The sequence below is a fragment of the Lepus europaeus genome, chromosome 8 (assembly GCF_033115175.1).
Source record: "Lepus europaeus isolate LE1 chromosome 8, mLepTim1.pri, whole genome shotgun sequence".
Taxonomy (NCBI): domain Eukaryota; kingdom Metazoa; phylum Chordata; class Mammalia; order Lagomorpha; family Leporidae; genus Lepus; species Lepus europaeus.
Window position 1 is genome coordinate 71,279,638 of NC_084834.1, and position 23,835 is coordinate 71,303,472.

The window sequence follows — 23,835 nt, forward strand, 5'->3', positions numbered from 1 at the left end:
GATCTGAGAAGAAGGTCTTTGGTATCTTGATTGGTATTGCATTGAATGTATAAATTGCTTTTGGGAGAATAGACATTTTGATGATATTGATTCTTCCTATCCATGAGCATGGAAGATTTCTCCATTTTTTGGTATCCTCCTCTATTTCTTTCTTTAAGGTTTTGTAGTTTTCATCATAGAGATCTTTAACGTCCTTGGTTAAGTTTATTCCAAGGTATTTGATTGTTTTTGTAGCTATTGTGAATGGGATTGATTTTAGAAGTTCTTCCTCAGCCGTGGCATTGCCTGTGTATACAAAGGCTGTTGATTTTTGTGGATTGATTTTATATCCTGCTACTTTGCCAAACTCTTCGATGAGTTCCAATAGTCTCTTAGTAGAGTTCTTTGGGTCCCCTAAATAAAGAATCATATCATCTGCAAAGAGGGATAATTTGAGTTCTTCCTTCCCGATTTGTATCCCTTTAATTTCTTTTTCTTGCCTAATAGCTCTGGCTAAAACTTCCAGAACTATATTGAATAGCAGTGGTGAGAGTGGGCATCCCTGTCTGGTACCAGATCTCAGCGGAAATGCTTCCAACTTTTCCCCATTCAGTAGGATGTTGGCCATGGGTTTTTCATATATTGCTTTGATTGTATTGAGGATTGTTCCTTCCATACCCAGTTTGCTTAGAATTTTCATCATGAAAGGGTGTTGTATTTTATCAAATGCTTTCTCTGCGTCTATTGAGAGAATCATATGGTTTTTCTTCTGCAGCCTGTTAATGTAGTGTATTACATTGATTGTTTTGCGGACATTGAACCATCCTTGCATACCGGGGATGAATCCCACTTGGTCTGGGTGGATGATCTTTCTGATGTGTTGTTGCATTCTGTTGGCCAGTATTTTATTGAGGATTTTTGCATCTATGTTCATCAGGGATATTGGTCTGTAATTTTCTTTCAATGCTGCATCTTTTCCCGTCTTAGGAATTAAGGTGATGCTGGCTTCATAGAAAGAATTTGGGAGGATTCCCTCTTTTTCGATTGCTCTGAATAGTTTGAGAAGAATTGGAGTTAGTTCTTCTCTAAATGTCTGGTAGAACTCGGCAGTGAATCCATCTGGTCCTGGGCTTTTCTTTGTTGGGAGGGCCTTTATTACTGTTTCAATTTCTGTGTCAGTTATGGGTCTGTTTAGGTTTTCTATGTCTTCCTGGCTCAATTTAGGTAGTTTGTATGTGTCCAAGAATCTGTCCATTTCTGATAGATTTCCCTGTTTGCTGGCATACAGGTCCTTGTAGTAATTTCTGATGATTCTTTTTATTTCTGTGGTGTCCGCTGTTATGTTTCCTTTTTCATCTCTGATCCTATTGATTTGGGTCTTTTCTCTTCTTTTTTTAGTTAGTTGGGCCAATGGGGTGTCAATTTTGTTTATTTTTTCAAAAAACCAGCTCCTCGTTTGGCTGATTTTTTGTAATGTTTTTTTGGATTCAATCCTGTTGATTTCTTCTCTGATTTTAATTATTTCCCTTCTTCTATTGGGTTTGGGTTTGGTTTGCTGCATATTTTCTAGATCCTTGAGATGACTTGAGAGCTCATCTATTTGGTGCCTCTCCAATTTCTTGATGTAGGCACCTATTGATATAAACTTTCCTCTTAACACTGCTTTTGTTGTATCCCATAGGTTTTGGTATGTTGTGCTGTTATCCTCATTTACTTCCAGAAAATTTTTGATTTCTCTTTTAATTTCTTCTATGACCCATTGTTCATTCAGGAGCATGTTGTTCAATCTCCATGTGTTTGCACGTGCTCTGGGGATTCCTGAGTTGCTAATTTCCAATTTCATTCCTTTGTGGTCTGAGAAGTTGCATGGTATGATTCTAATTCTTTTGAATTTGCTGAGACTTGCTTTATGGCCTAGTATGTGGTCAATCCTAGAGAAGGTTCCATATACTGCTGAGAAGAATGTAAAGTCCTTAGATGTAGGATGAAATGTTCTGTAGATATCTGTTAGATCCATTTGGGCTATAGTTTCATTTAAATCTGCTGTCTCCTTGTTGATCTTCTGTCCTGTTGATCTGTCTATCTCTGAGAGTGGAGTATTGAAGTCCCCCAGTACTATTGAATTGGGGTCTAAGTCTCCCTTTAAGTCCCTTAACAAGTCTTTTAAATAAGCTGGAGCCCTGTGATTCGGTGCATATACGTTGATAATTGTTATATCTTCCTGTTGAATGGATCCCTTAATCATTAAATAGTGTCCCTCTTTGTCTCTCCTGACAGTTTTTGTGGTAAAGTTTATGTTGTCCGATATTAAGATGGCTACGCCCGCTCTTTTTTCATTTCTGTTGGCATGGTGTATCTTTTTCCAGCCTTTCACTTTCAGTCTGTATGGATCGTTGTTGGAAAGATGAGTTTCTTGTAAGCAGCAAAAGGATGGGTTTTGTTCCTTAACCCAATCAGCCAAACGGTGTCTTTTAACTGGACAGTTCAAGCCATTAAATTCAATGTGACTATTGAGAAGGAGTAACTTTGCCCTGCCATTTGCCAAAGATATTTTCTAATATCTGGTTTGAGATTCCTGTGATCTTTTGCTGTGAGGTTTCCTTCCTTTACCTTCCTTCATATTGGCTACCGTGTTTCTGTGTTTCTGTATGTAATACTTCTTTAAGCATCTTTTGCAGGGCTGGACGAGTGGCGACAAATTCTTTCAATTTCTGTTTGCTGTGAAAGGTCTTTATTTCACCTTCATTCACAAATGAGAGCTTTGCAGGATATAATATTCTGGGCTGGCAGTTTTTCTCTCTTAGTACCTGGACTATATCTCGCCATTCTCTCCTGGCTTGTAGGGTTTCTGATGAGAAGTCAGCTGTAAGTCTAATTGGAGATCCTCTGAGAGTAATCTGGCGTTTCTCTCCTGCACATTTTAGGATCTTTTCTTTGTGTTTCACTGTGGTGAATTTGATTATGACGTGTCGTGGTGAGGATCTCTTTTGGTCATGTTTATTTGGGGTTCTATGAGCTTCCTGTACTAGGATGCCTCTGTCCTTCTCCAAACCTGGGAAATTTTCTGCTAGTATCTCACTAAAAAGGCCTTCTAATCCTTTCTCCCTTTCCATGCCTTCAGGTACTCCTAGAACCCGAATGTTGGGTTTTTTAATAGTATCCTGTAGATTCCTGACAGTATTTTTTAGATTTCTGATTTCTTCTTCTTTTCTTTGATTTGACTGTTTCCTTTCCTGTTCTCTGTCTTCTAATTCCGATATTCTCTCTTCTGCTTCACCCATTCTGTTTTTAAGGCTCTCTAATGTGTTTGCCATTTGATCTATTGAGTTCTTCATTTCATTGAGGTTTTTTTTCACTATCTCAGTTTCGTGTTCTACTAGTTGTTTCATTTCTTTTTGATTTCTCCTTAATATTTCATTTTCACGGGAGAGATTTTCTATCTTGTCCATTAAGGATTTCTGTAATTCAAGAATTTGTTTTTGAGAACTTCTTAATGTTCTTATCAATTTTTTGCAATCTGCTTCTTGCATTTCCTCTACCTCTTCATCTTCATAATCTTGCTTAGGCGTGTCTTTCTCGTTTGGGGGCGTCATAGTGTCTTCCTTGCTCTTGTTGCCTCGGCTTCTATGTTTGTTGTTTGGCATGTTGGAGATAATTTATGGTTTTTTTTTTTTTTTGACTCAGTTGGGAGTGGAGTTGAGGGTAGTTGAAATCTGGCCTCTGTAAGTATTTGTTTGATCTACCTCTGGGACCACACAAAGAGTTTATTCAGCCCTCAATGTGTTCTCCAGTTTTGCTAAAGTTACTGAGTTTGGCTGCGCTTTAGATATGTAAAATCGCGGTGCTCTTTGTTTTGCTTGGTGAGTGAAGGGAGAGGCCTCTGTTCCCCCCCCCCCCCCAATGTCTTGGGTTTCTGAGGTCTTACCCTCCTCCGTTGGTTCCCGCGCTGGCGAGATTCTGTGGCCCGGCTCCCGCCGCCGGGGCCGCTGGCGAGATTCTGCAGCCCGGCTCCCACCGCCCGGCTCCCGCCGCCCGGCTCCGCTTCCACCGCCCGGCTCCCGCCGCCCTTTTTTTTTTTTTTTTTTAAAGATTTATTTATTTATTTGAAAGTCAGAGTTACACAGAGAGAGGAGAGGCAAAGAGGAGAGAGAGAGGGAGGGAGGGATGAAAAGAGGGAGAGAGAGAGGGGTCTTCCATCTGCTGGTTCACTCCCCAGATGACTGCAATGACTGGAGCTGTGCCAGTCCGAAGCCAGGACTTCTTGGGCCATCTTCCACTGCTTTCCCAGGCCATAGCAGAGAGCTGGATCGGAAGTAGAGCAGCCGGGTCTAGAACCAGCACCCATAGGGATGCCAACTCTTGAGGCCAGGATGTTAACCCACTGCGCCACAGCGCCAGCCCCTGCTCTCAGGTTTAAGAAGACATACGTGAGTTCCTTCTCTGAAGGAAAACTGCCCTACATACTCTGAGTATCTCATTTTAATGGCCTCCAGGTCTGTGACAACTGTGGATACCTCTTGTAGCAAGGATTTCCAGTGTCCAGCACCTGTGAAAATGGGCTCTACTGAGGCCCTCCTATTTACCTGACCCCTGCAATGTGCACTTCCCCTGGCCATAGGGTTACTGAGATGGATATTTCCCCTGGCCAGGGGGCTAGGATGACATTTGCCAATACTTTTTGACCCTCTCTATGCTGCTATCCCAGGTCTCCCTTGATAAACCCCCATATTCTCCCTCATTCTCCTCAAATTTCAGTTATTTATTCATTGTTTTGATTCTTCTCTTTGGAGAGGGAGGGAATTATTGGGTGTATCTATTTAGTCAACTTGAAATGCTCCTTTATTCGGATTTTCTAAACTTTTTTTTCTTTTTTTTTTCTTTTTGACAGGCAGAGTTAGACAGAGAGAGAGAGACAGAGAGAAAGGTCTTCCTTTTTGCCATTGGTTCACCCTCCAATGGCAGCCGTGGCTGGTGCGCTGTGGCAGACACATCGCGATGATCCAAAGGCAGGAGCCAGGTGCTTCTCCTGGTCTCCCATGGGGTGCAGGGCCCAAGCACTTGAGCCATCCTCCACTGCACTCCTGGGCCATAGCAGAGAGCTGGCCTGGAAGAGGGGCAACCGGAACAGAATCCGGCGCCCCGATCGGGACTAGAACCTGGTGTGCCGGCGCCGCAGGCGGAGGATTAGCTTAGTGAGCCACGGCACCAGCCCTAAACTTTTGATTACACATATACACATATATCTATTTATTTCTACATAGGTTTATGGATATATTTGTATGTGTATTCATGTTCTCTAATCTTTGGGAACAGTTAGAATATTTTTAAATGTACTACTATAGAAATGTACATAATATTTTTAAAAATACTTTATATACTTAATTTATTCTCATTTTTATATTATTAAAAATGAAAAAAATCTCATACACATATATATATAATCCATTTACATATTCTGCAGCTTTGTTCTTTTTACAAATATCAACTCTAATAGTCTTTTCTTTTATTGACATATTTATTATGACTAATTTTGTAAACTTTTCTAAATGTAGTTTTCAGGTCTTTTGTTTGCTTTCTTTATATTCACATAACTTATTTGAATTAGATAAAGTATATTTTGCAAGCTTTCTGTACTAGCAACTCTCATATTCAGTTTTTCAATAGAGGAAATCCAAGATGACTTTATTGAGAAATTGTTGAAGTGGATATAAATTCAGTCTTCTTGATTAACCATCACAGTTCCCAGAAGAGAAAATCTGATAATTTGCCATCCTTGAAATTATGTCCGATAGCACTCTGGCCACAGAATCAGCCTTTAAGGCATTTGGATCTGGCTGAAGAGCCCATGAGAGTATCATGGAAAGCCAAGACACTCTGGCAAAAACAAAAAACAAACAAACAAACAAACAAAAACAGACCTAAATGAAAGATCTCTGCAAGTGAGATCCCAGTGGAAAGAACGGGGCCATCAAAAGAAGGAGGTACCTTTCTCTGAAGGGAGGAGAGAACTTCCACTTTGACTATGACCCTTCTAAATAAGATCGGATTTGGCAAACTCAAAAGGCTTCCATAGCCTTGGCAACTCATGACAAGAGCCTAGCGTGATTACTAACACCATAAACAAGAGTGTCAATTTGTTAAGTCAACAACAGGAGTCACTGTGCACTTACTCCTCATGTAGGATCTCTGTCCTTAATGTGCTGTACATCGTGATTTAATGTTATAAATAGTACTCAAACAGTATTTTATACTTTGTTTTTTGGTGTGTGTGTAAACTGTTGAAATCTTTACTTAGTATATTCTAAATTGATCTTCTGTATATAAAGAGAATTGAAAATGAATCTTGCCGGCACCATGGCTCAACAGGCTAATCCTCCGCCTTGCAGCGCCAGCACACCGGGTTCTAGTCCCGGTTGGGGCACCAGATTCTGTCCCGGTTGCCCCTCTTCCAGGCCAGCTCTCTGCTGTGGCCCGGGAGTGCAGTGGAGGATGGCCCAGGTCCTTGGGCCCTGCACCCCATGGGAGACCAGGAGAAGCACCTGGCTCCTGCCTTCGGATCGGCGCGGTGCGCCGGCTGCAGCGTGGTGGCCATTGGAGAGTGAACCAACGGTAAAGGAAGACCTTTCTCTCTCTCTCTCTCTCTCTCTCTCTGTCTCTCTCACTGTCCACTCTGCCTGTCAAAAAGAAAAAAAAAGAAAAAAAGAAAAAAAAAGTGAACCTTGATGCAAATGGAAAGGGAGAGGGAGTGGGAGATGGGAGGGTTGCAGGTGGGAGGGAAGTTACGTGGGGGAGGGGAAGCCATTGTAATCCATAAGCTGTACTTTGGAAATTTATATTTATTAAATAAAAGGGAGCTAGAAGCATTGACTATATGCCTTGCTAATTTAAAGGCTCTTTGATTTTTCTGAAGCACTTTTAATTTCAGAATGTTTAAGTAGCTTCAATGCTTAATATGAAAAAATTAAAATTCCTAATGCCCATTTTTATTAAAAACCATAAACCCATAAAATATAGCAATTTCCATTTCTATTTAAACATTAATGAAGTAGAAAACAAGTACTTTACAACTTAAGAATATGGGGCACATTCAGGGAAACCCAACAGATAAAAGCTATCATCAAACTCTAAGTGAAAGTGTTTTTTTCAAAATAAGTCTATCTGATAAATGATTAATGTGGTTTATTTTCTCTTATCTAGAAATTCTAAAAATAATTACAAATATAGGACCCCACAATGGAACTGAAAATACAGATGAGTAAATGAGATAGAATCAACTTTAAAACTTCAATGCTAATAAATAAAAATTTTCTTTTAAATCTCCCTCTTTTCAATTAAGTGAATGTTGAAAGTTCTCAGATTCTCAAGTTATGTCATGTCAGTTTTAAAAGTGACTAGGAGTGCTCAGGAAATATACCATTGGCAAAAAAAAAAAAAAAAAAATGGGGAAGAGCCAAATTACTAAAATCAGACATGAAAAGGATGGATAACACAGAAATACAAAGAATCATCAGGAATTACTACAAAGAGCTGTATGCCAACAAATTCTAAAATCTAGAGAAATAGATTTCGGGACACACATAATCTACCAAAGTTGAGTCATGAAAACATAGAAAACCTAAACAGACCAATAACCAAGATGCAGATTGAATCAGTAATAAAGACCCTCCCAACAAAGAAAAGCCCAGGACTCGATGGTTTCACTGGTGAATTCTACTGACATTTAAAGAACTAATTCCAATTCTTCTCAAGCTATTCAAAACAATTGAAAGAGAGGGAATCCTTCCAAACTCCTTTTATGAGCCTGCATCTCCTTAATTCCTAAATCAGAAAAAGATAAAACAGAAAGAGAACTGTAAACCAATATCCTTGATGAAAATAGATGCAAAAGTCTTCAACAAAATATTAGCTAATCAAATCCAACAAAACATCAGAAAGATCATTCATGCAGACCCAGTGATATTGTCCCTGGTGTGCAGGGATGGTACAGCATTCACACATCAATAAATATGTCGCATCACATTAACAAATTGAAGAAGAAAATCATATTATTATTTCAATAGATACAGAGAAACCATTTGATAAAATACAACATCCTTTCATGGTGAAAATCTTTTTTTTTTTTTTTGACAGGCAGAGTTAGACAGTGAGAGAGAGAGAGAGAAAGGTCTTCCTTTACCATTTGTTCATCCCTCAAATGGCCACTACAGCCAGCGTGCTACACCAATCCGAAGCCAGGAGCCAGGTGCTTCCTCCTGGTCTCCCATGTGGGTGCAGGTCCCAAGCACTTGGGCCATCCTCCACTGCCTTCCCGGGCCACAGCAGAGCGCTGGACTGGAACAGGAGCAACCGGGACAGAATCAGGCACCCCGACTGGGACTAGAACCCAGGGTGTCGGCGCCACAGGCATAGGATTAGCCAAGTGAACCATTAGCTGGCCCATGGTGAAAATCTTAAGCAAAGTGAGTACAAAGGAACATTACTCAACGCAATCAAGGCAATTTATGACAAACCTATGGCCAGCATCTTACTGAATGAGGAAAAGTTGGAAGCATTTTTATTAATATCAGGAACCAGACAAGCATGCCCACTTAAACCATTGCTATTCAATAGTCCTGAAAGTTTTAACCAGAGCCATTAGGCAAGAAGAAAAATCAAAGTGATACAAATCGGAAAGGAGGAAGTCAAAATATCCCTATTTGCAGATGACATGATTTTTTATATGGAGGAACCAAAAGACTCCACTGAGAGACTTGGAACTCATAAAAGATTTTGGTAAAGTGGCAGGATATAAAATTAAAACATGAAAATCAATATAAGACTTTGTATATTCAGACAATGCTATGGTTGAGGAAGAATTTCTAAGATCAATCCCAATCACAATAGCTACAGAAAAAATTAAATACCTTGGAATAAATTTAACCAAGGAGGTGAAAGATATGTATAATGAAAATTACAAAACATTAAAGAACTAAACAGAAGAAGACACAAAAATGGATAAATCTTCCATGTTCGTGGATTGGAAAAATTAATATCATCAAAATGTCCATACTACTGAAAGCAATTTATAAATTCAGTGCAATCCCAATAAAAATACTAACAACATTCTTCTCAGATCTAAAAGTTAATGATGGTAAAATCATATGGAAACAAAAGAGACTCCTAAATAGCTAAAGCAATCTTATACAACAAAAAACAAAACCAGCAGCCTCACAATGCCAGATTTCAAGACATACTACAGGGTAGTTATAATCAAAAGAGTCTAGTACTTTTACAAAAATGAACTGTAGACCATTGGAACAGAATAGAAACTCCAGAAATCAATCCACACATCAACAACTAACTAATCTTTGACATAGAAATAAAATCAATTCCTGGATAGAGGACACATTCTTCAACAAATTTGCTGAGAAAATTGGATCTCTGCATGCTGAACTATGAAATAAGAACCTTACTTTAGGCCGGCGCCACAGCTCACTAGGCTAATCCTCCACCTTGCAGTGCCAGCACACCGGGTTCTAGTCCCGGTCGGGGCACTGGATTCTGTCCCAGATGCCCCTCTTCCAGGCCAGCTCTCTGCTGTGACCAGGGAGTGCAGTGGAGGATGGCCCAAGTGCTTGGGCTCTGCACCCCATGGGAGACCAGGAGAAGCACCTGGCTCCTGCCATCGGATCAGCGCGGTGCGCCGGCCGCAGCGCACCAACCGCGGCGGCCATTGTAGGGTGAACCAACGGCAAAGGAAGACCTTTCTCTCTGTCTGTCTCTCTCACTGTCCACTCTGGCTGTCAAGAAAGAAAAAAAAAAAAGAACCTTACTTTATACCTTTTACCAAAAACATCAATGCAAAATGGATCAAGGTTTTAAATCAGTGCCCTGATAGTCATCAAATTGCTCTGGAGAACATTGGGAAACTCTGCAAGACATTAGCATAGGCAAAGACTTCTTGGAAAAGATCCGAGAAGCCAGGCAATCAAAGCCAAAAATAGACAAATAGTATTACATCAAGCTAGGACACTTCTGCACTGCAAAAGAAACACTCAGCAAAGTGAAGCAGCAAATGACAGAATGGGAGAAAATATTTGCAAACTATGAAACTAATAAAGCATTGATATCCATAATCTGTAAGAGCTCAAAAAATTCAGTAACAACAAAACAAACATTCCAGTTTCAAAATAGGTAAAGGATTTGAACAGGGATTTTTCAAAAGAGGAAATTCAAGTGGTCAACAGACAAATGAAAAAATTCTCAGGATCATTAGTCTTAAGGGAAATGCAAATCAGAACCACAATGAGGTTTAACCTCACTGCAATTAAAATGGATCTCATACAGAAATCAACAAACAATAAATTCTGGCGAGGATATGGGCAAAACATACCTTAATCCACTGTTGATGGGAATGTAAGCTAGTACAGCCATCATAGGAGACAATGTGGAGAAACCTCAGAAAGATGAAAATAGATATATCATCTGACCCAGCCCTCCCATTCTTGGGTATTTACCCAAGGAAAATGCAGTTGGCATATGAAAAAGTTATCTGTACCCTCATATTTATTGCAGCTTCCTTCACAGTATCTAAGATATAGAATCAAACCAGATGTCCATCAACAGAAGACTGGATAAAGAAATTATGGTATATACACACTATGGAATACTGCTGAGCCATAAAAAAGAATGAAATCCTGTCTTTCGCAACAAAATAGTTTCAGCTAGAAACCATTCATACTTAGTGAAATAAGCAAGTCACCAAAATACAAATACCATATATTTTCCCTGCTCTTTAGTTTCTAATAGAATATCAAAAATGTTGTATAGGAGTGAAATTGATATTTTGAGCTTCAGTTATTGTTTTCAGCTCTGAGCAGTTTCTTTTTTTCCTTCTTACTATCTGTTGAACTCTTTACTTAGTGTAGAATTAATCTTATGAGTATAAAGTAAACTAAAAGTTATTATAGTAAAAATTTAGAAAGGGATTAGGAGAGGAAGGAGGAGGAATTGTGGGAACATGGGTAAGAAGTAGGGTAGGATGGGAAGTATCATTATGTTCCTAAATCTTTATACATGAAGTACATGAAATTTGTATACCTTCAATAAAATTAATTTTAAAAGAACTACCCAGGCAGAAAACCAGGAAAACCTCAAAATGATCATATTTTTAGGCCTAACCTATTATGAAATAAAATTGTTAACTTCAAAAAATTAATAATAAATCTGTTTTGAATTGAGATGTCCTAAATTTCATGCTAGTGTTGGGGGGTAAGTAATCCTTCCACCTTCTAAGAAACAGAGAATAATCGTGAAGAAGCCTAAGTCTTTATCAGTCTTAGACTACATGATAGATACATAGACCCATGTGCTAGTTTGAAATTATATAGTTCAATTTTATTTCTTTCACAATTAAGACATATTGTCAACTTGGTTTACTAAGAAAGCATTGTTCTTTGTTCATGTCTGAAAATCTAATTTCCACTCAGACTTTCATATATAACAAAAATTATAAAGAGCAAATGCATATATTGGGACCAGTTTTCTTTATTATTTGTACTGAATTGTAATGCGGTTGTTCATGTTAGTTGTAACTAATATGATTCACAATAGCAGTAATTATATGTAAAGAAAAGTGAACCTTGCTTAAAGGGGCTGTTTTTAAAATATGCACAACACTCTCATAAAAAAAAAAAAAAAACCGCTTTCTTTACATTTGACCCAGCAACTTGCAGTGAAGCAAAAAAGTAATTCTTTCTTATAGGTGTGACTAATAAAGAACTAAACCTCAATAGTTAGGAACATAGTTACACAATATAAAATGGAATAGTTTCTTCTTCTTACATATGGATTGTTGAATGGTATTAAGAGCCTAAAGATATTTTATAAGGCTATAGTTTGTAAAATCTTCTCAATAATTTTGTTCTCTGTACATTTTTTTTTTTTTTAGTCAAGAGAATCCATCCCATTAAATGACCTGAAATCAGAAGTATCACCCAGGATTTCAGCAGAGGACCTGATTGACTTGTGTGAGCTGACGATGACCGGCCACTTCAAAACACCCGCCAAGAAAACAAAGTCTGGTAAACCAAAGCTCCTGGTGGTTGACATCCGGAACAGTGAAGAGTATCCTTTACCTATGTGGCTTAAAGGGTGATGCTTCCTTATTCATTTTGCTTCCTTTCCATTTAAAGGGTTTATGGTGAAACAATAGTATTTCTAGGATTCTGAACTCAAATAGTTGAAATATTGTCATACTGGATGCCAGAATGGTCTCTATGAGGTTTCATACAATAATATTACATACCAGAGAGACCAAAAAATGTTTTTCAAGAAATACTAAAACATTGAAATATTTTGTTGGTATTTTGCATTTCTCTGATATATATTGCTATTCGTGAAGGCATTTGAATCCTTTGTGCTATATATGCCTGGTCTACCTTATAGCCTAGGGAAAAAAATTTGTCAGATCTCAACATTGAACTTGTACCTCTAATTTTCAAAACATTGGTTTATAAGAACATGTATTTATACTCAATACAAGGTATTTTTCACTAAAATTTTATTACTGAACATAAAACTCTCAGTGATTTTGTTTAGTGTTAAAGTATTACCTATTAGAAAATAACAGTTAACCTTTTTCTGTTCTATTTTTATCCTCTGTCAGATCTCACAAAGCATGCTTTGATTCCATATTCTCTGGAATCTAGGTAAATGACTTTCATAATGCTTTTTAACACAACTCCCCTTTAAAATGAAATCTTAATGAGAAACTCAGTGTATAAAATATAAATGAGGAATTTTACAATTAATCAATTCTAATAAAGTCACACTGCTAATTAGAAAGTTGGTAGTTTCTTATATTCTGAAACTAGTATATAGTAAATTTTCATGTACATATTTTCAATCACAATTTTTTTAAAAGATTTTATTTATTTATTTGCGAGGTAGAGTTACAGAGAGAGGGAGAAACAGAAAGAAAGGTCTTACATCCACTGGTTTACTCTCCAGATAGCCGCAATGGCCGGAGCTGAGCGGATCTCAAACCAGATGCCAGGAGTCTTCTCTGAGTCTCCCACGTGGGTGCAGAGCGGAAGCACTTGGGCCATCTTATACTGCTTTTCCAGGCAATAAGCAGAGAGCTGAATTGAAAAATGAGCAGCTGGAACATGAACCAGCTCTCAAATGGGATGCTGGTGTCACAGATGGAGGCTTAGCCTATTATGCCACAGTTGCCAGCCCCTCAATCCCAATTTCTAAGTTGAAATTTTATTCATTCTTTTAAATTATAATTTTAAAATGAAATTCAAAATCGTATACTTACAGAACTGCTAAAGCAATCCAAAAATCTGAGGTTACTGAAAGTATTATTGAGAGCCCACAATTTCAACTCATATATCCCATCTTTTTGCAAAAGGTACTTTCTGTTTTTCCTAACCTATGAGATCGCTGAGTTTGGGGAAATTATATATGTTGATGTCCCTGGTTGTTAGGGCTTCAGGATGCTTGAATTTACTTAGCAGTGTCAGTGAATAGGCTACCATTACGAGGTATTAAATTCCACTTGAATGGTCAATGTTCCTTGCTCTAGAAGTTCTTCTGATCTGTTATTTTAAGGATGAAATACTTTTTGCTTTAGCCTACCTCAAAAGTAATTTAAAATATCTTATGCATAGCACTCCTTTGATATTTCCTTTTAAACAAATTATTTGAATTTTAAAAACATAACATTACGAATGTAATACTGAATCTAAAATTTTCCAGACCTTGTAGTCTGATTTTGTTTTTATTGATACTCTATTACCTGTAGTATATATCCAGACAGAATGGCTAAAAGCAGAGCAGCTTGCCTGAACATTCTCTTCTAAGTATAGGTAAGTCATTTAATATACAAGTGGCTCTGTGTCATTCCATAACACTTAGTCTAATGTTGGAACTAGCCAGGGACCTAGATGGATGTTTTTACTATTTACAATTTCAGGCTAAAAGGAGAAAATCACTATTGCTGTATGCTACTTGAGAATGGTAAGTCTAAGTTAATACATGCAGGAAAATGAAGTCACCCATCTTTTATGAACTTCCTGTAGGACCCAACTTGTGAATTTTTTTAAATGTCTTTTTTTTTTGAAAGCCTACTTTAAAACTAAGGTACTGTTCAAATAAGGACATTTATTCTCACAACCTTCCTAACTTAGAGGAGATATGTATGAAGGGGCCTTCCCTCTATAATGAGTTTGTTTATTTAGATTTAATCCATTCAAATTTTTCATTACATTTTCCCTAAAATTAAGATGCTGGTGTTTTAAAACTCAATAAAGCTTATTGCAATCTATGTAACAACATATAAGTAATTTTAGAGTTACACTCCATTCTTACTGAGATAAAACATCACAATTAAACTCTAAGATTTATGTGACTTTACCAATCTGTTTAAAAAGTTACTATTTAACTGCAACTATGTTTTTTAAATAATTTCATTTCTTCTGTAGTAGTCCTCTATAATATTGAAAATAAATAGGCCAGCACCATGTCTCAATAGGCTAATCCTCTGCCTGCGGTGCCGGCACACCGGGTTCTAGTCCCTGTCAGGGCGCCGGATTCTGTCCTGGTTGCTCCTCTTCCAGGCCAGCTCTCTGCTGTGGCCCAGGAGTGCAGTGGGGGATGGCCCAAGTGCTTGGGCCCTGCACCTGCATGGGAGACCAAGAGAGGCACCTGGCTCCTGGCTTCAGATCTGCGCGGTGCACTGGCCTCAGCAGCCATTGGATTGTGAACCAACAGAAAAGGAAGACCTTTCTCCCTGTCTCTCTTTCTCACTGTCCACTCTGCCTGTCAAAAAATAAAAAAGAAAAAAAGAAAATAAATGAAACATTCTATACCTTTTCCTTCCCCAAAGGTAGTAATTTTTGAAATGTTTATAATATTTAATAAATGATTAATAGTTTCCCTTATTGTTTTTATCTTCTACTTTTCTGTTATTAGTCATTGAACAGGGAAGACTTTGTATAACTTAGCTCTTATATTTTCATATAAGTGTTAACTTTGTTTTTTTAACTTGCGTTTGAACAGGGAAGACTTTGTATAACTTAGCTCTTATATTTTCATATAGGTGTTAACTTTTTTTTTTTAACTTGCGCTTTCAGGATATTGAATTTCTAAGATTAGGCTTTATCTCATCTTTTTTTACCCATGTGAAATAAATGAAATAATTTTTGTTTATGAAAGGGAGAGAGCAATCTTATCCTTAGGAAAAATAAACTGCTTCACATTGATGAATTTTAGAGACAGCTTTACCGACCCCAGAACTCTCCCATGCCTGGTTGCCTGATATTTATTAACACTTCAGTCATTTAGTTTGTGACATGAATATTCCAAGTTAAAATACAGATCCCTTGCAAGAGGTAATATTTTAATTTGTTATTGGTTTTGTGACTACTGGGGAGAAGTGCATTAGCACACAGGCAATCTTAGGGGAGCTATACCTAACCCAGGTGGTGCCTTAGGGAGGAGGGAGTACAAAGGAAAGCTCAAGGACATAAGACAGGTTTCACCAACTTGCCAACAAAAACACAATCTTATAACTCTAGAATAAGAAGGAACCCTAAAAATAACAGTCTAAACCCTTAATATTAATGCTGAAGGCTCAGGAAGGCTGAACAACAAAGTTTTTGAAATCATATTTTTCTTTTGTTTTTATAAGGGAGATACATGAAATATTAATCTAGGTGAAGGTTCAGGTCTGATAGATTGGCTTTTCAATGCATTATGAGAATTCTGGAACAAACAATAATTGTGTAATAATAAAGAGGCAATAGGAAGTTTCTTGTACGATGGCATAAACTTCGTAAGTAATAGTTTCAAAGGCAATATGCAAGCCAAACTTACTTTCTTTAATACATGTAAATATTTAGAGTTCCAAATTTCCTGAAGTTTATATTATGAAAGTTCTTAGTGATGTAAATGTGGGTCCAGCTGATGTTATCTATAATCAGAAATACTTTGAAGGAGTATTTGTCTCATTTGCTTGAAGGCAAGGCTGAGTTTTTAGAGCTTTATTTGTAGAGCTTTTACCATTTTTTCTTTAATATCAAAAGTTATATAAAAGATACCCTCAGTTTTGAGTTTTTTTATTTAAAAAAAAAACACATAAAACCAGTTGTTTTTATTATCCTACCATGTTTACCTTTGTGAGTACTAATGTTACTATTGTTTCTATGTCCTTAAAAATGTATTCCTAGAAACTTCTTCAAAGTAAGTTAGAGAGGCCGGTGTGCAGCTCAATAGGCTAATCCTCCACCTGCGGCGCTGTCATCCTGAGTTCTAGTGCTAGTTGGGGTGGATTCTGTCCCGGTTGCTCCTCTTCCAGTCCAGCTCTGTGCCGTGGCCTGGGAAGGCAGTGGGGGATAGCCCAAGTCCTTGGGCCCTACACCCGCATGGGAGACCAGGAGAAGCACCTGGCTCCTGGCTTCAGATCAGCGTGGTATGCAGGCCGTAGCGTGCCGGCCGCAGAGGCCATTGGAGGGTGAACCAAGGAAGGAAGACCTTTCTCTCTGTCTCTCTCTTTCACTGTCCACTCTGCCTGTCAAAACAATAAAAATAAAAATAAAAAAACAAAGTAAGTTAGAGATATTTGTGGTCAGAGCAGGATAAATGGTAATAAGGAGTTTAGTAAGTTTTTTTTCATCCTGTTTGAGTTTAGATTCAGTCTACCTAAATTAACATTTCCATCCAGTTGTATTTCCATATGTGAAGGAACCTTGTTTTACATGAGAATATGTGATAGCTATATCCACTGCCTGGATTAGTAGTTTTGAGAAGTATTTAAACTGCTGAAGATCTGCTGTTTTCTCCAGACCTATCTATAGCCCCAATTCCTAGGGTGCCTGACGATCTCATTCTGTCTGGCAGTCCTGCCTATGAATCTGCTTTGCCAAGCAATGGAGATTCACAATTAAATGACAGCCCCTATCCGCTAGGGATGTATGGTCTTACAGCTGAAACAGACACATCAAATAGATAGTTGCAGTACAATGTGAAATGGTCTATATCTGAGGTATACCCAAAATGTCATGGAAATACAGATGGCTCCTAACCCAGATGATGCCCAAGATGAGTTCTTAAAAATAAGTAGAAGTTAACACAGCAAAGTAGGGAGAGAGGACTTCAGACTGAAGCAGGAAAAACAAACAAACAAACAAACAAAAAATTCTATGGAAAGCAGAGAGGGGAGAAGGACACATTCAGAGAATTACAAGAACTCTTTTGGGTGGAGGTGATGTACCGCTATGTGGCTGGAATATATGAGAGCTAGAAATAAGACTAGACTAGGAACAGGCAAAGACAGCTTCATGTGGAATGTTCTTTAACATACTGAGAAGGTTGGGTTTTATTCTAAAGGCAGTGAAAAAGTATAATTTTAATCAAGTAAGTGGAATTCTCAGATTTATATTTCAGAGAAATTATTGTAATCTATGTGAAGGATGGACAAATATAGAGATAATGGTTCAGGCAAGGCTGGAAGAATGGAATCATCCAAAAATTTATGCATATAAACATTGCTTTGTGTTGTCATTAAGAAAGAGATCTCCAGCATTGCTCTAAAATAAGCCAGTTTTAACAGGTGCTTTAGGTCATTACCTGTGCTAGAAAAAAATATCCAGAGAAAGCAATTTTCCTGCTATTTATTTTCCTTTTTCTCACAGTGTGTGCTACAAAAGGGAATTTTATGTATGGTATTTGCAAGCATTGTTATGGTGGTGAAAGGCACTTTAGCATATTTAATACTGAGATAAGGTACTCTAGATTTGCATAATTCTGAAATTCATTACTTGAAAAATATGTAGGTCATATTTTAGACATTTTCTTATGCATTGTAAGAGATTCAAAAATGAAATAAATACATGTCATTGCTGTAAGTTGTTTAGAGTTTAGATGGAAGTATAGACAGGATAAAATTGTTATTGAAAGATGTACAAGAAAGGGAAGATTCCATGGAGGAAACATGTAAAAGAAGAATAATATTTGAACACTAAAATAGGTGGAGAAAAGATAATTAGAGAAAGAAAATTGTAGGAACCAACAGAAAATACATTAGTAACAGAACATGGTCCAGTTTGCTTGGAATTAAAGTAGTTAGGTCTTACTCATGAGGACCAAACTGAGAAATTTGTTCTCTTGGCAGCAGTGGAAGATTTCTCAGCAGGAATGTGGTTATCAGCACACCTTATTTTTAAAATATTAACCTGGGAGTTCAAGATGACCAAGTAGAGATGCCGAGCCTTGGCCTTCCCCTCCACTGAAAAGGCCCAAGGCATTCATCTCGAGATGAATACCCAAAGATCACTTGAACATAGTAGGGGAATGGTGGGATCATAGCAAGACACTGAGTTGAAGCGTGGCAGCACAGGGAAGGGAACAAAGGCAACCAGTCACTGACTCCTCATGGCTGAGGAATTTCCCCTGTTCTTGGGGAAAGGGTAAGCAGAAGCCTCAGTGGAGCCCATCTGCCGGAATACTTACAGGTATGAAGGCACCACAGAGCTGTACTCAGGAAGCAGGGCTCCCTGGGAGAATCACGTCAGAGAAAACACTTGCTTTGTGCCTTCTCCTCAACCCTCAGAGCACAGTCTGTTACAATGTAGTACCACCATGTCAAGGAGTCACTGTCAAGTCTTGCGTATCTCCTTCCCAAGAGTCCCATGGATATTCCTGCACTCTAGGAAAAAAAAAAAAAAAACACTGACAGATCTTCTTGAGTCTCAAAGAGCAAGGGCAACCCCAGCCCCCTATCCCAAATAGTACTGTGCACCTCAGGGGACAGTGGCATCAGGGCTGCTAGGATATGCAGCCCCTAAGCCTCTAGAAGTACAGGTGCCTGTCCCTCAGATGTGGAGATTGCCCTCCTCAGTGTCCTCCCCACTGCTTTCTCTCCCCAGCCACTTGAAACATTGCTCATTACTGCTAGAATCTGTGTGCACTGCACTCAGAGTTCCCATGGCTTTGCCCTGTCTGTCCATCAAGGCTTGAGCTGTCTGCCGGCACACCAGGGACAGTCCTTGCAATAGTGTGTGTTCCACCTGGAGTGAATAGTGTGCATGTTTGTGAGGGTAAACACACAGAGGATAGTGTGCTTGCTCTGAACAGGGTGCCCAGCCCACTACTAATAGCAGCAGAGAAGGGCCTGAATACTGAGCTCTACAACACTTGGCTGCAGCCTCTCCTTCTAACAGCCAGTTTCTCTGTTTTTCCAATCCTGGGCATTACCCTGCATCCTTGCACCCCTCACAAACAGCAGCTTGGACTTTCTGAGCCCCATGCAACGTGCCTGCTCAGGGCTCTGGCATGGGTTTTTCCGTGCCATGATCCACACAGCTGGCAGCTAACGTGCTGTTTGAGGCCTTGCTCCAGATTTTCTGTGCCATGCCTAACCAAGCCCCCTGCTTGGGGTCTGTAGCCTGAACATTCTGTGCCCTGCCCAACACCACATGCAACACACTCTCTTCAGCTTTCCATGCCATGACTAGCACATTATACTGATCTCGTGCCTGGGGCTCTCACCTAGGCATTCTGTGCACCAATGAGCCCAGGATTCTTACAGAGCTGTAGCTTTCTGTGCCAGGCCCAGCCCAGCAAACCACTTGCCTGCTGAGGACTCTGGCTCTGCATTTCTATTCCTACCCAGGCCCAGTGGAGAGGCCAGGGTTCCAGCCCCTCCCAAGATTTTTATGTCCCTCCAAGGTTTGCGGCTGCTGCTGACTTGCAACTGTAGTCAGGCCCCTGGCTTCCTCCTGGTTCAACCTGGTCACTGCAGCTGTTTGGGAAGAGAACTGGTAGATGGAAGATCTCTGTCTCTCCCTTTCTCTGTCACTCTTTCAATAAACCTTTAAAAAAAGGATTTGAAAACCAACAGTTATAGAGAGGGAGAAACAGAGAGAAGGGGATAAAATAAAACTTTTTTTTAAAAATTACAAATATTAGTGAAAGGGATTAAAGAAGACACCAAAAAAATGGAAAAGATGTCTTAATGGATTAGAAATATGCTATCAAAATGCCCATATTACCCAAAATGATTTCCAGGTTCAGTGCAATACCATAAAATACCAATGACATTCTTCGCAGAACTAGAAAAAAAAAATTGTAAAATTACCATAGAAACACAAAAGACCCCTTTTAACAATAACAACAAAGCTAGAGGCATCACATAACCAGATTTCAAAACATACCATTGGATTATTATAACCAAAACAGCATGATACTGGCATAAAAACAGACACAAAGACCAAAGGAACAGAATAGAAACCCCAGAAATAAATCCACACATTTTGATCAGAAGAGTCCCCACCACTGCCATTGGTGAAAAGTTGAGTTGAGCCTAGGCTGCTTTTATACATCAGGTGACTCTACCACTCCCATGACTGCAAGAGAGTAGGAGATAAAGGTAAAAGTAGATGAAGCTGAGCCAATTGGATCGCTCCATTGAGAATCAGAAGTACAAGTAATGCTCAGACACTGTTAAGCTTTATGATATAAAATTACATGTAATACATTTAGAAACAAATCACAAAACCAAAAGCCTCTGACTCTAGAACAAAAATTGTTATAGAGACAAATTTTGTGAATATGTTTTTTTTTAACAAAAAAAAAAAAGTACCCATCTCTCTCTAAATATCCAATAACTGTATCTAAAATCATAGATGAGCATCTGGGGAACTTTGTAGGTTCAGTATCATCTATTACATGTTTTCAAAGTTTTTTTTTTATCTAAACTGCCTTTTTTATTGCAAGTATGTCATAAACTTGTTATCATCCTAGAATTTTCTTATGGTCATGCATTATGGCTTGATATGTAAAAAAATAAATCTAGATTAAATTCTAAAATGCTTGACAAAATATGATAGCAATACCCTTTTTTGGGAGGAGGAAAGTTATCCAAAACCAAAAACTATTTCAAATATTTTGGCTACCCTTTTGAAAACAAGGCACAAAATAGACTTAACCCATACTTCCCTAATTTTAAGTCTAGTTCAACCAAAAAGTCCTGGAAAACATCTAAGAACACTTGTCCAAGAGCACTCTTTGTCATGCAATTGCTAGCACAAAATAGAGCCCATAAGCACAAGTGCTTGTGAGAGTGGAGTATAGGTAGGAGGGAACAAACTCCTAAATCTTTTATCCTCACCTCCATTTCTGGCAAGCGGTAGCAGAGAATAATATCAGCCTAGTTACCAATAAGTACATTTGCAAGGAACAGTCTCTTGTGTTTACATGAGTTAGACAATAAAGACAATTTTTGGTTAAGGATCCTTCTCTTTGGTAATTACTGAACTGGCTACAATACAAATTATTACATAACATATGTAGAATTTTAGTCAATTTCTAAACACTGTTTAAACATTTATTTATTTATTTGAAAGTCAGTTAGAAAGAGAGGGAAAGACAAATCTTTCATCTTTAGTTCACTCCCCAGGTGGCCGCACGGCCAGGGCTGAGCCAGGCCAAAGCCAGGAGCTTCATCCAGCTCTTCCACTTGGGTTGCAGGGATCCAAACACTTCGGTCATCCTCCACTCCTTTTCCCAGGCCATTAGCAGGAAGCTGGATTGGAAGCGGAGCAGCTGGGACATGAACCAGCACCCCTGTGGTATTCTGGTGTCACAGGCAGTGGCTTTACCCTTTACACCACAATGCCAGGTCCAAATTCTAAACCCTTTGGAGGCAGTCAGAATATATTGTAAAGGTAGGTAGTTGGATACTTTCTGTGTCCTTCATAATCAAAATACTCAAAAGATTTTTAAAATAACTGAATAGAAGTTTTTTGCTGTTTTTTCTTAATTTGATAGAGTAAATAGAGTGCAATGAAAAACAATTTATGACATATGGTAAATTCAAATGACCAAAATTGCCTCTTGACCACTCTTAGGCTAAAACTGGCAAGAAGAGCAGTATGATACAGAATATGTTGAGATGAGTACTTTCTCCTTGCTCTAAGGATTTTGGTTTTCTATCATAGCAGGGCAGTGGAAGACAAGTATGTACAGCTTTTTTGCACCAAGATAACATTAGGGATGAATGTGGAACAGTATGTACTTTGGGATTCTGTCACTCCATTGCTTTCCTTATATTCTAGATGAAAGTCTGAATTCTCTGCATTCACCTTTTGCATTTAAAAAAGCCTTTGCATGTGATCATAAACACAATGGGGGTAAACAATATCCCTATTTAATGAGGCTCTATGAGAAGTAAGGAACTATCATATCATAAAAAATTAAGAATTTATAAAGCTAGGCCGGGGCCGTGGCTTAACAGGCTAATCCTCCACCTTGCGGCACCTGCACACCGGGTTCTAGTCCCGGTCTGGGTGCCGGATTCTATCCCGGTTGCCCCTCTTCCAGGCCAGCTCTCTGCTATGGCCCAGGAAGGCAGTGGAGGATGCCCCAAGTCCCTGGGCCCTGCACCCACATGGGAGACCAGGAGAAGCACCTGGCTCCTGGCTTCGGATCAGCAAGATGCGCCCGCCGCAGCGGCCATTGGAGGGTGAACCAATGGCAAAAAGGAAGACCTTTCTCTCTGTCTCTCTATCTCACTGTCCACTTTGCCTGTCAAAAAAAAAAAAAAAAAAAAGTTAGTGGAGCATCAAATTAAATTGTAAGCTTATAAAAAAAAAAGAATTTATAAAGCTATAGCTATGGAGATCCCAAATTAGAGACTCTAAGGAAACAGAGGCCAAAGTATTTATGTGGCTAGCCACAGTCATTTATACACATTGACAGTGTAAGTCCAACAGTTCTATCACAATTTTCGATTCGATTTTGGCACAAGTGGCAATGACACCCGTGAACACTAATTTTTTTTTTTTTTTGACAGGCAGAGTTAGTGAGAGAGAAACAGAGAAAGGTCTTCCTTCTGTTGGTTCACTCCCCAAATGGGCTGCTACAGCCAGAACTGCTCTGAAGCCAGGAGCCAGGTGTTTCCTCCTGGTCTCCCATGCGGGTGAAGGTCCCAAGCACTTGGGCCATCCTCTACTGCCTTCCTGGGCCACAGCAAAGAGCTGGACTGGAAGAGGAGCAACCGGGACAGAATCCAGTACCCCAACTGGGACTAGAACCTGGGGTGCTGGAACCGCAGGCGGAGGATTAGCCAAGTGACCCACAGCGCCGGCCAAACACTAATTTTTAACCTTCCAGTATTTGTAAGAAGTTCGATTTTTGATAACATATTTGAAGGGATTAAAAGATAAAAATGTATAAAAGAGACAGGGAGGAAGAGAGAGTTCTAAAAAATGATCTACAAACAGGTAACTGAGAAACTGTCATAATAATTGGAATATTTCTACTTCTGCCATGATGATTGATGTATTTGGGGGAAGCGAGGGGATATTACTGGCTTTTGTCATAACCTTTTTAAAATTCTATGACTTTTCCATTTTTAAAATAACATACCTGAAGTGGAAGTTTGGCGGAAAAATGCCTCTACCGAACACATAAACATCCTTGCCTGGAAGTCATTAGTGATTCTTAAGAAAGGGAAGAGAAATTACCTATACTTCTTATAAATAGGCCTGCACATTCAATCCACTTCTAGCCTTTCTCCACATTGTTGCTAAAATTCCAATCTAATATATTAATTCTATGCTTAAAATACTTTCTGGCTTTCATTTTGCTCTCAAGACAAAGAGCAACATCATCAGGCCCTGCACTATCTGAACTCTGCATCCATCTTTAGCTTTATCTTATCTCATGTTCCTCGGAGCTCTCAATTCTGCTGACACCAACCTTTCTTCATTTCTTATTGGCCATGCTGACCCTTCCCTACTGTACCCACTCCACTATCCTATCCCACCTCCATTCTATCCCATTACATAATTAACTTTCATTAGTTCTTCA

At 38.9% G+C, this 23,835-nt stretch overlaps 1 protein-coding gene across 2 annotated transcripts in view; it reads left to right on the forward strand.

Moving 5' to 3' along the window:
• TBCK (TBC1 domain containing kinase) overlaps positions 1-23,835 on the forward strand; it is a 259,648-nt gene that overhangs the window by 182,313 nt on the left and 53,500 nt on the right. For both annotated transcript variants that reach the window (XM_062199774.1, XM_062199773.1), the window contains exon 24: positions 11,909-12,084. In XM_062199774.1, coding sequence (XP_062055758.1) covers positions 11,909-12,084 — 176 coding nt within the window. The remainder of the gene's footprint in view (positions 1-11,908; positions 12,085-23,835) is intronic.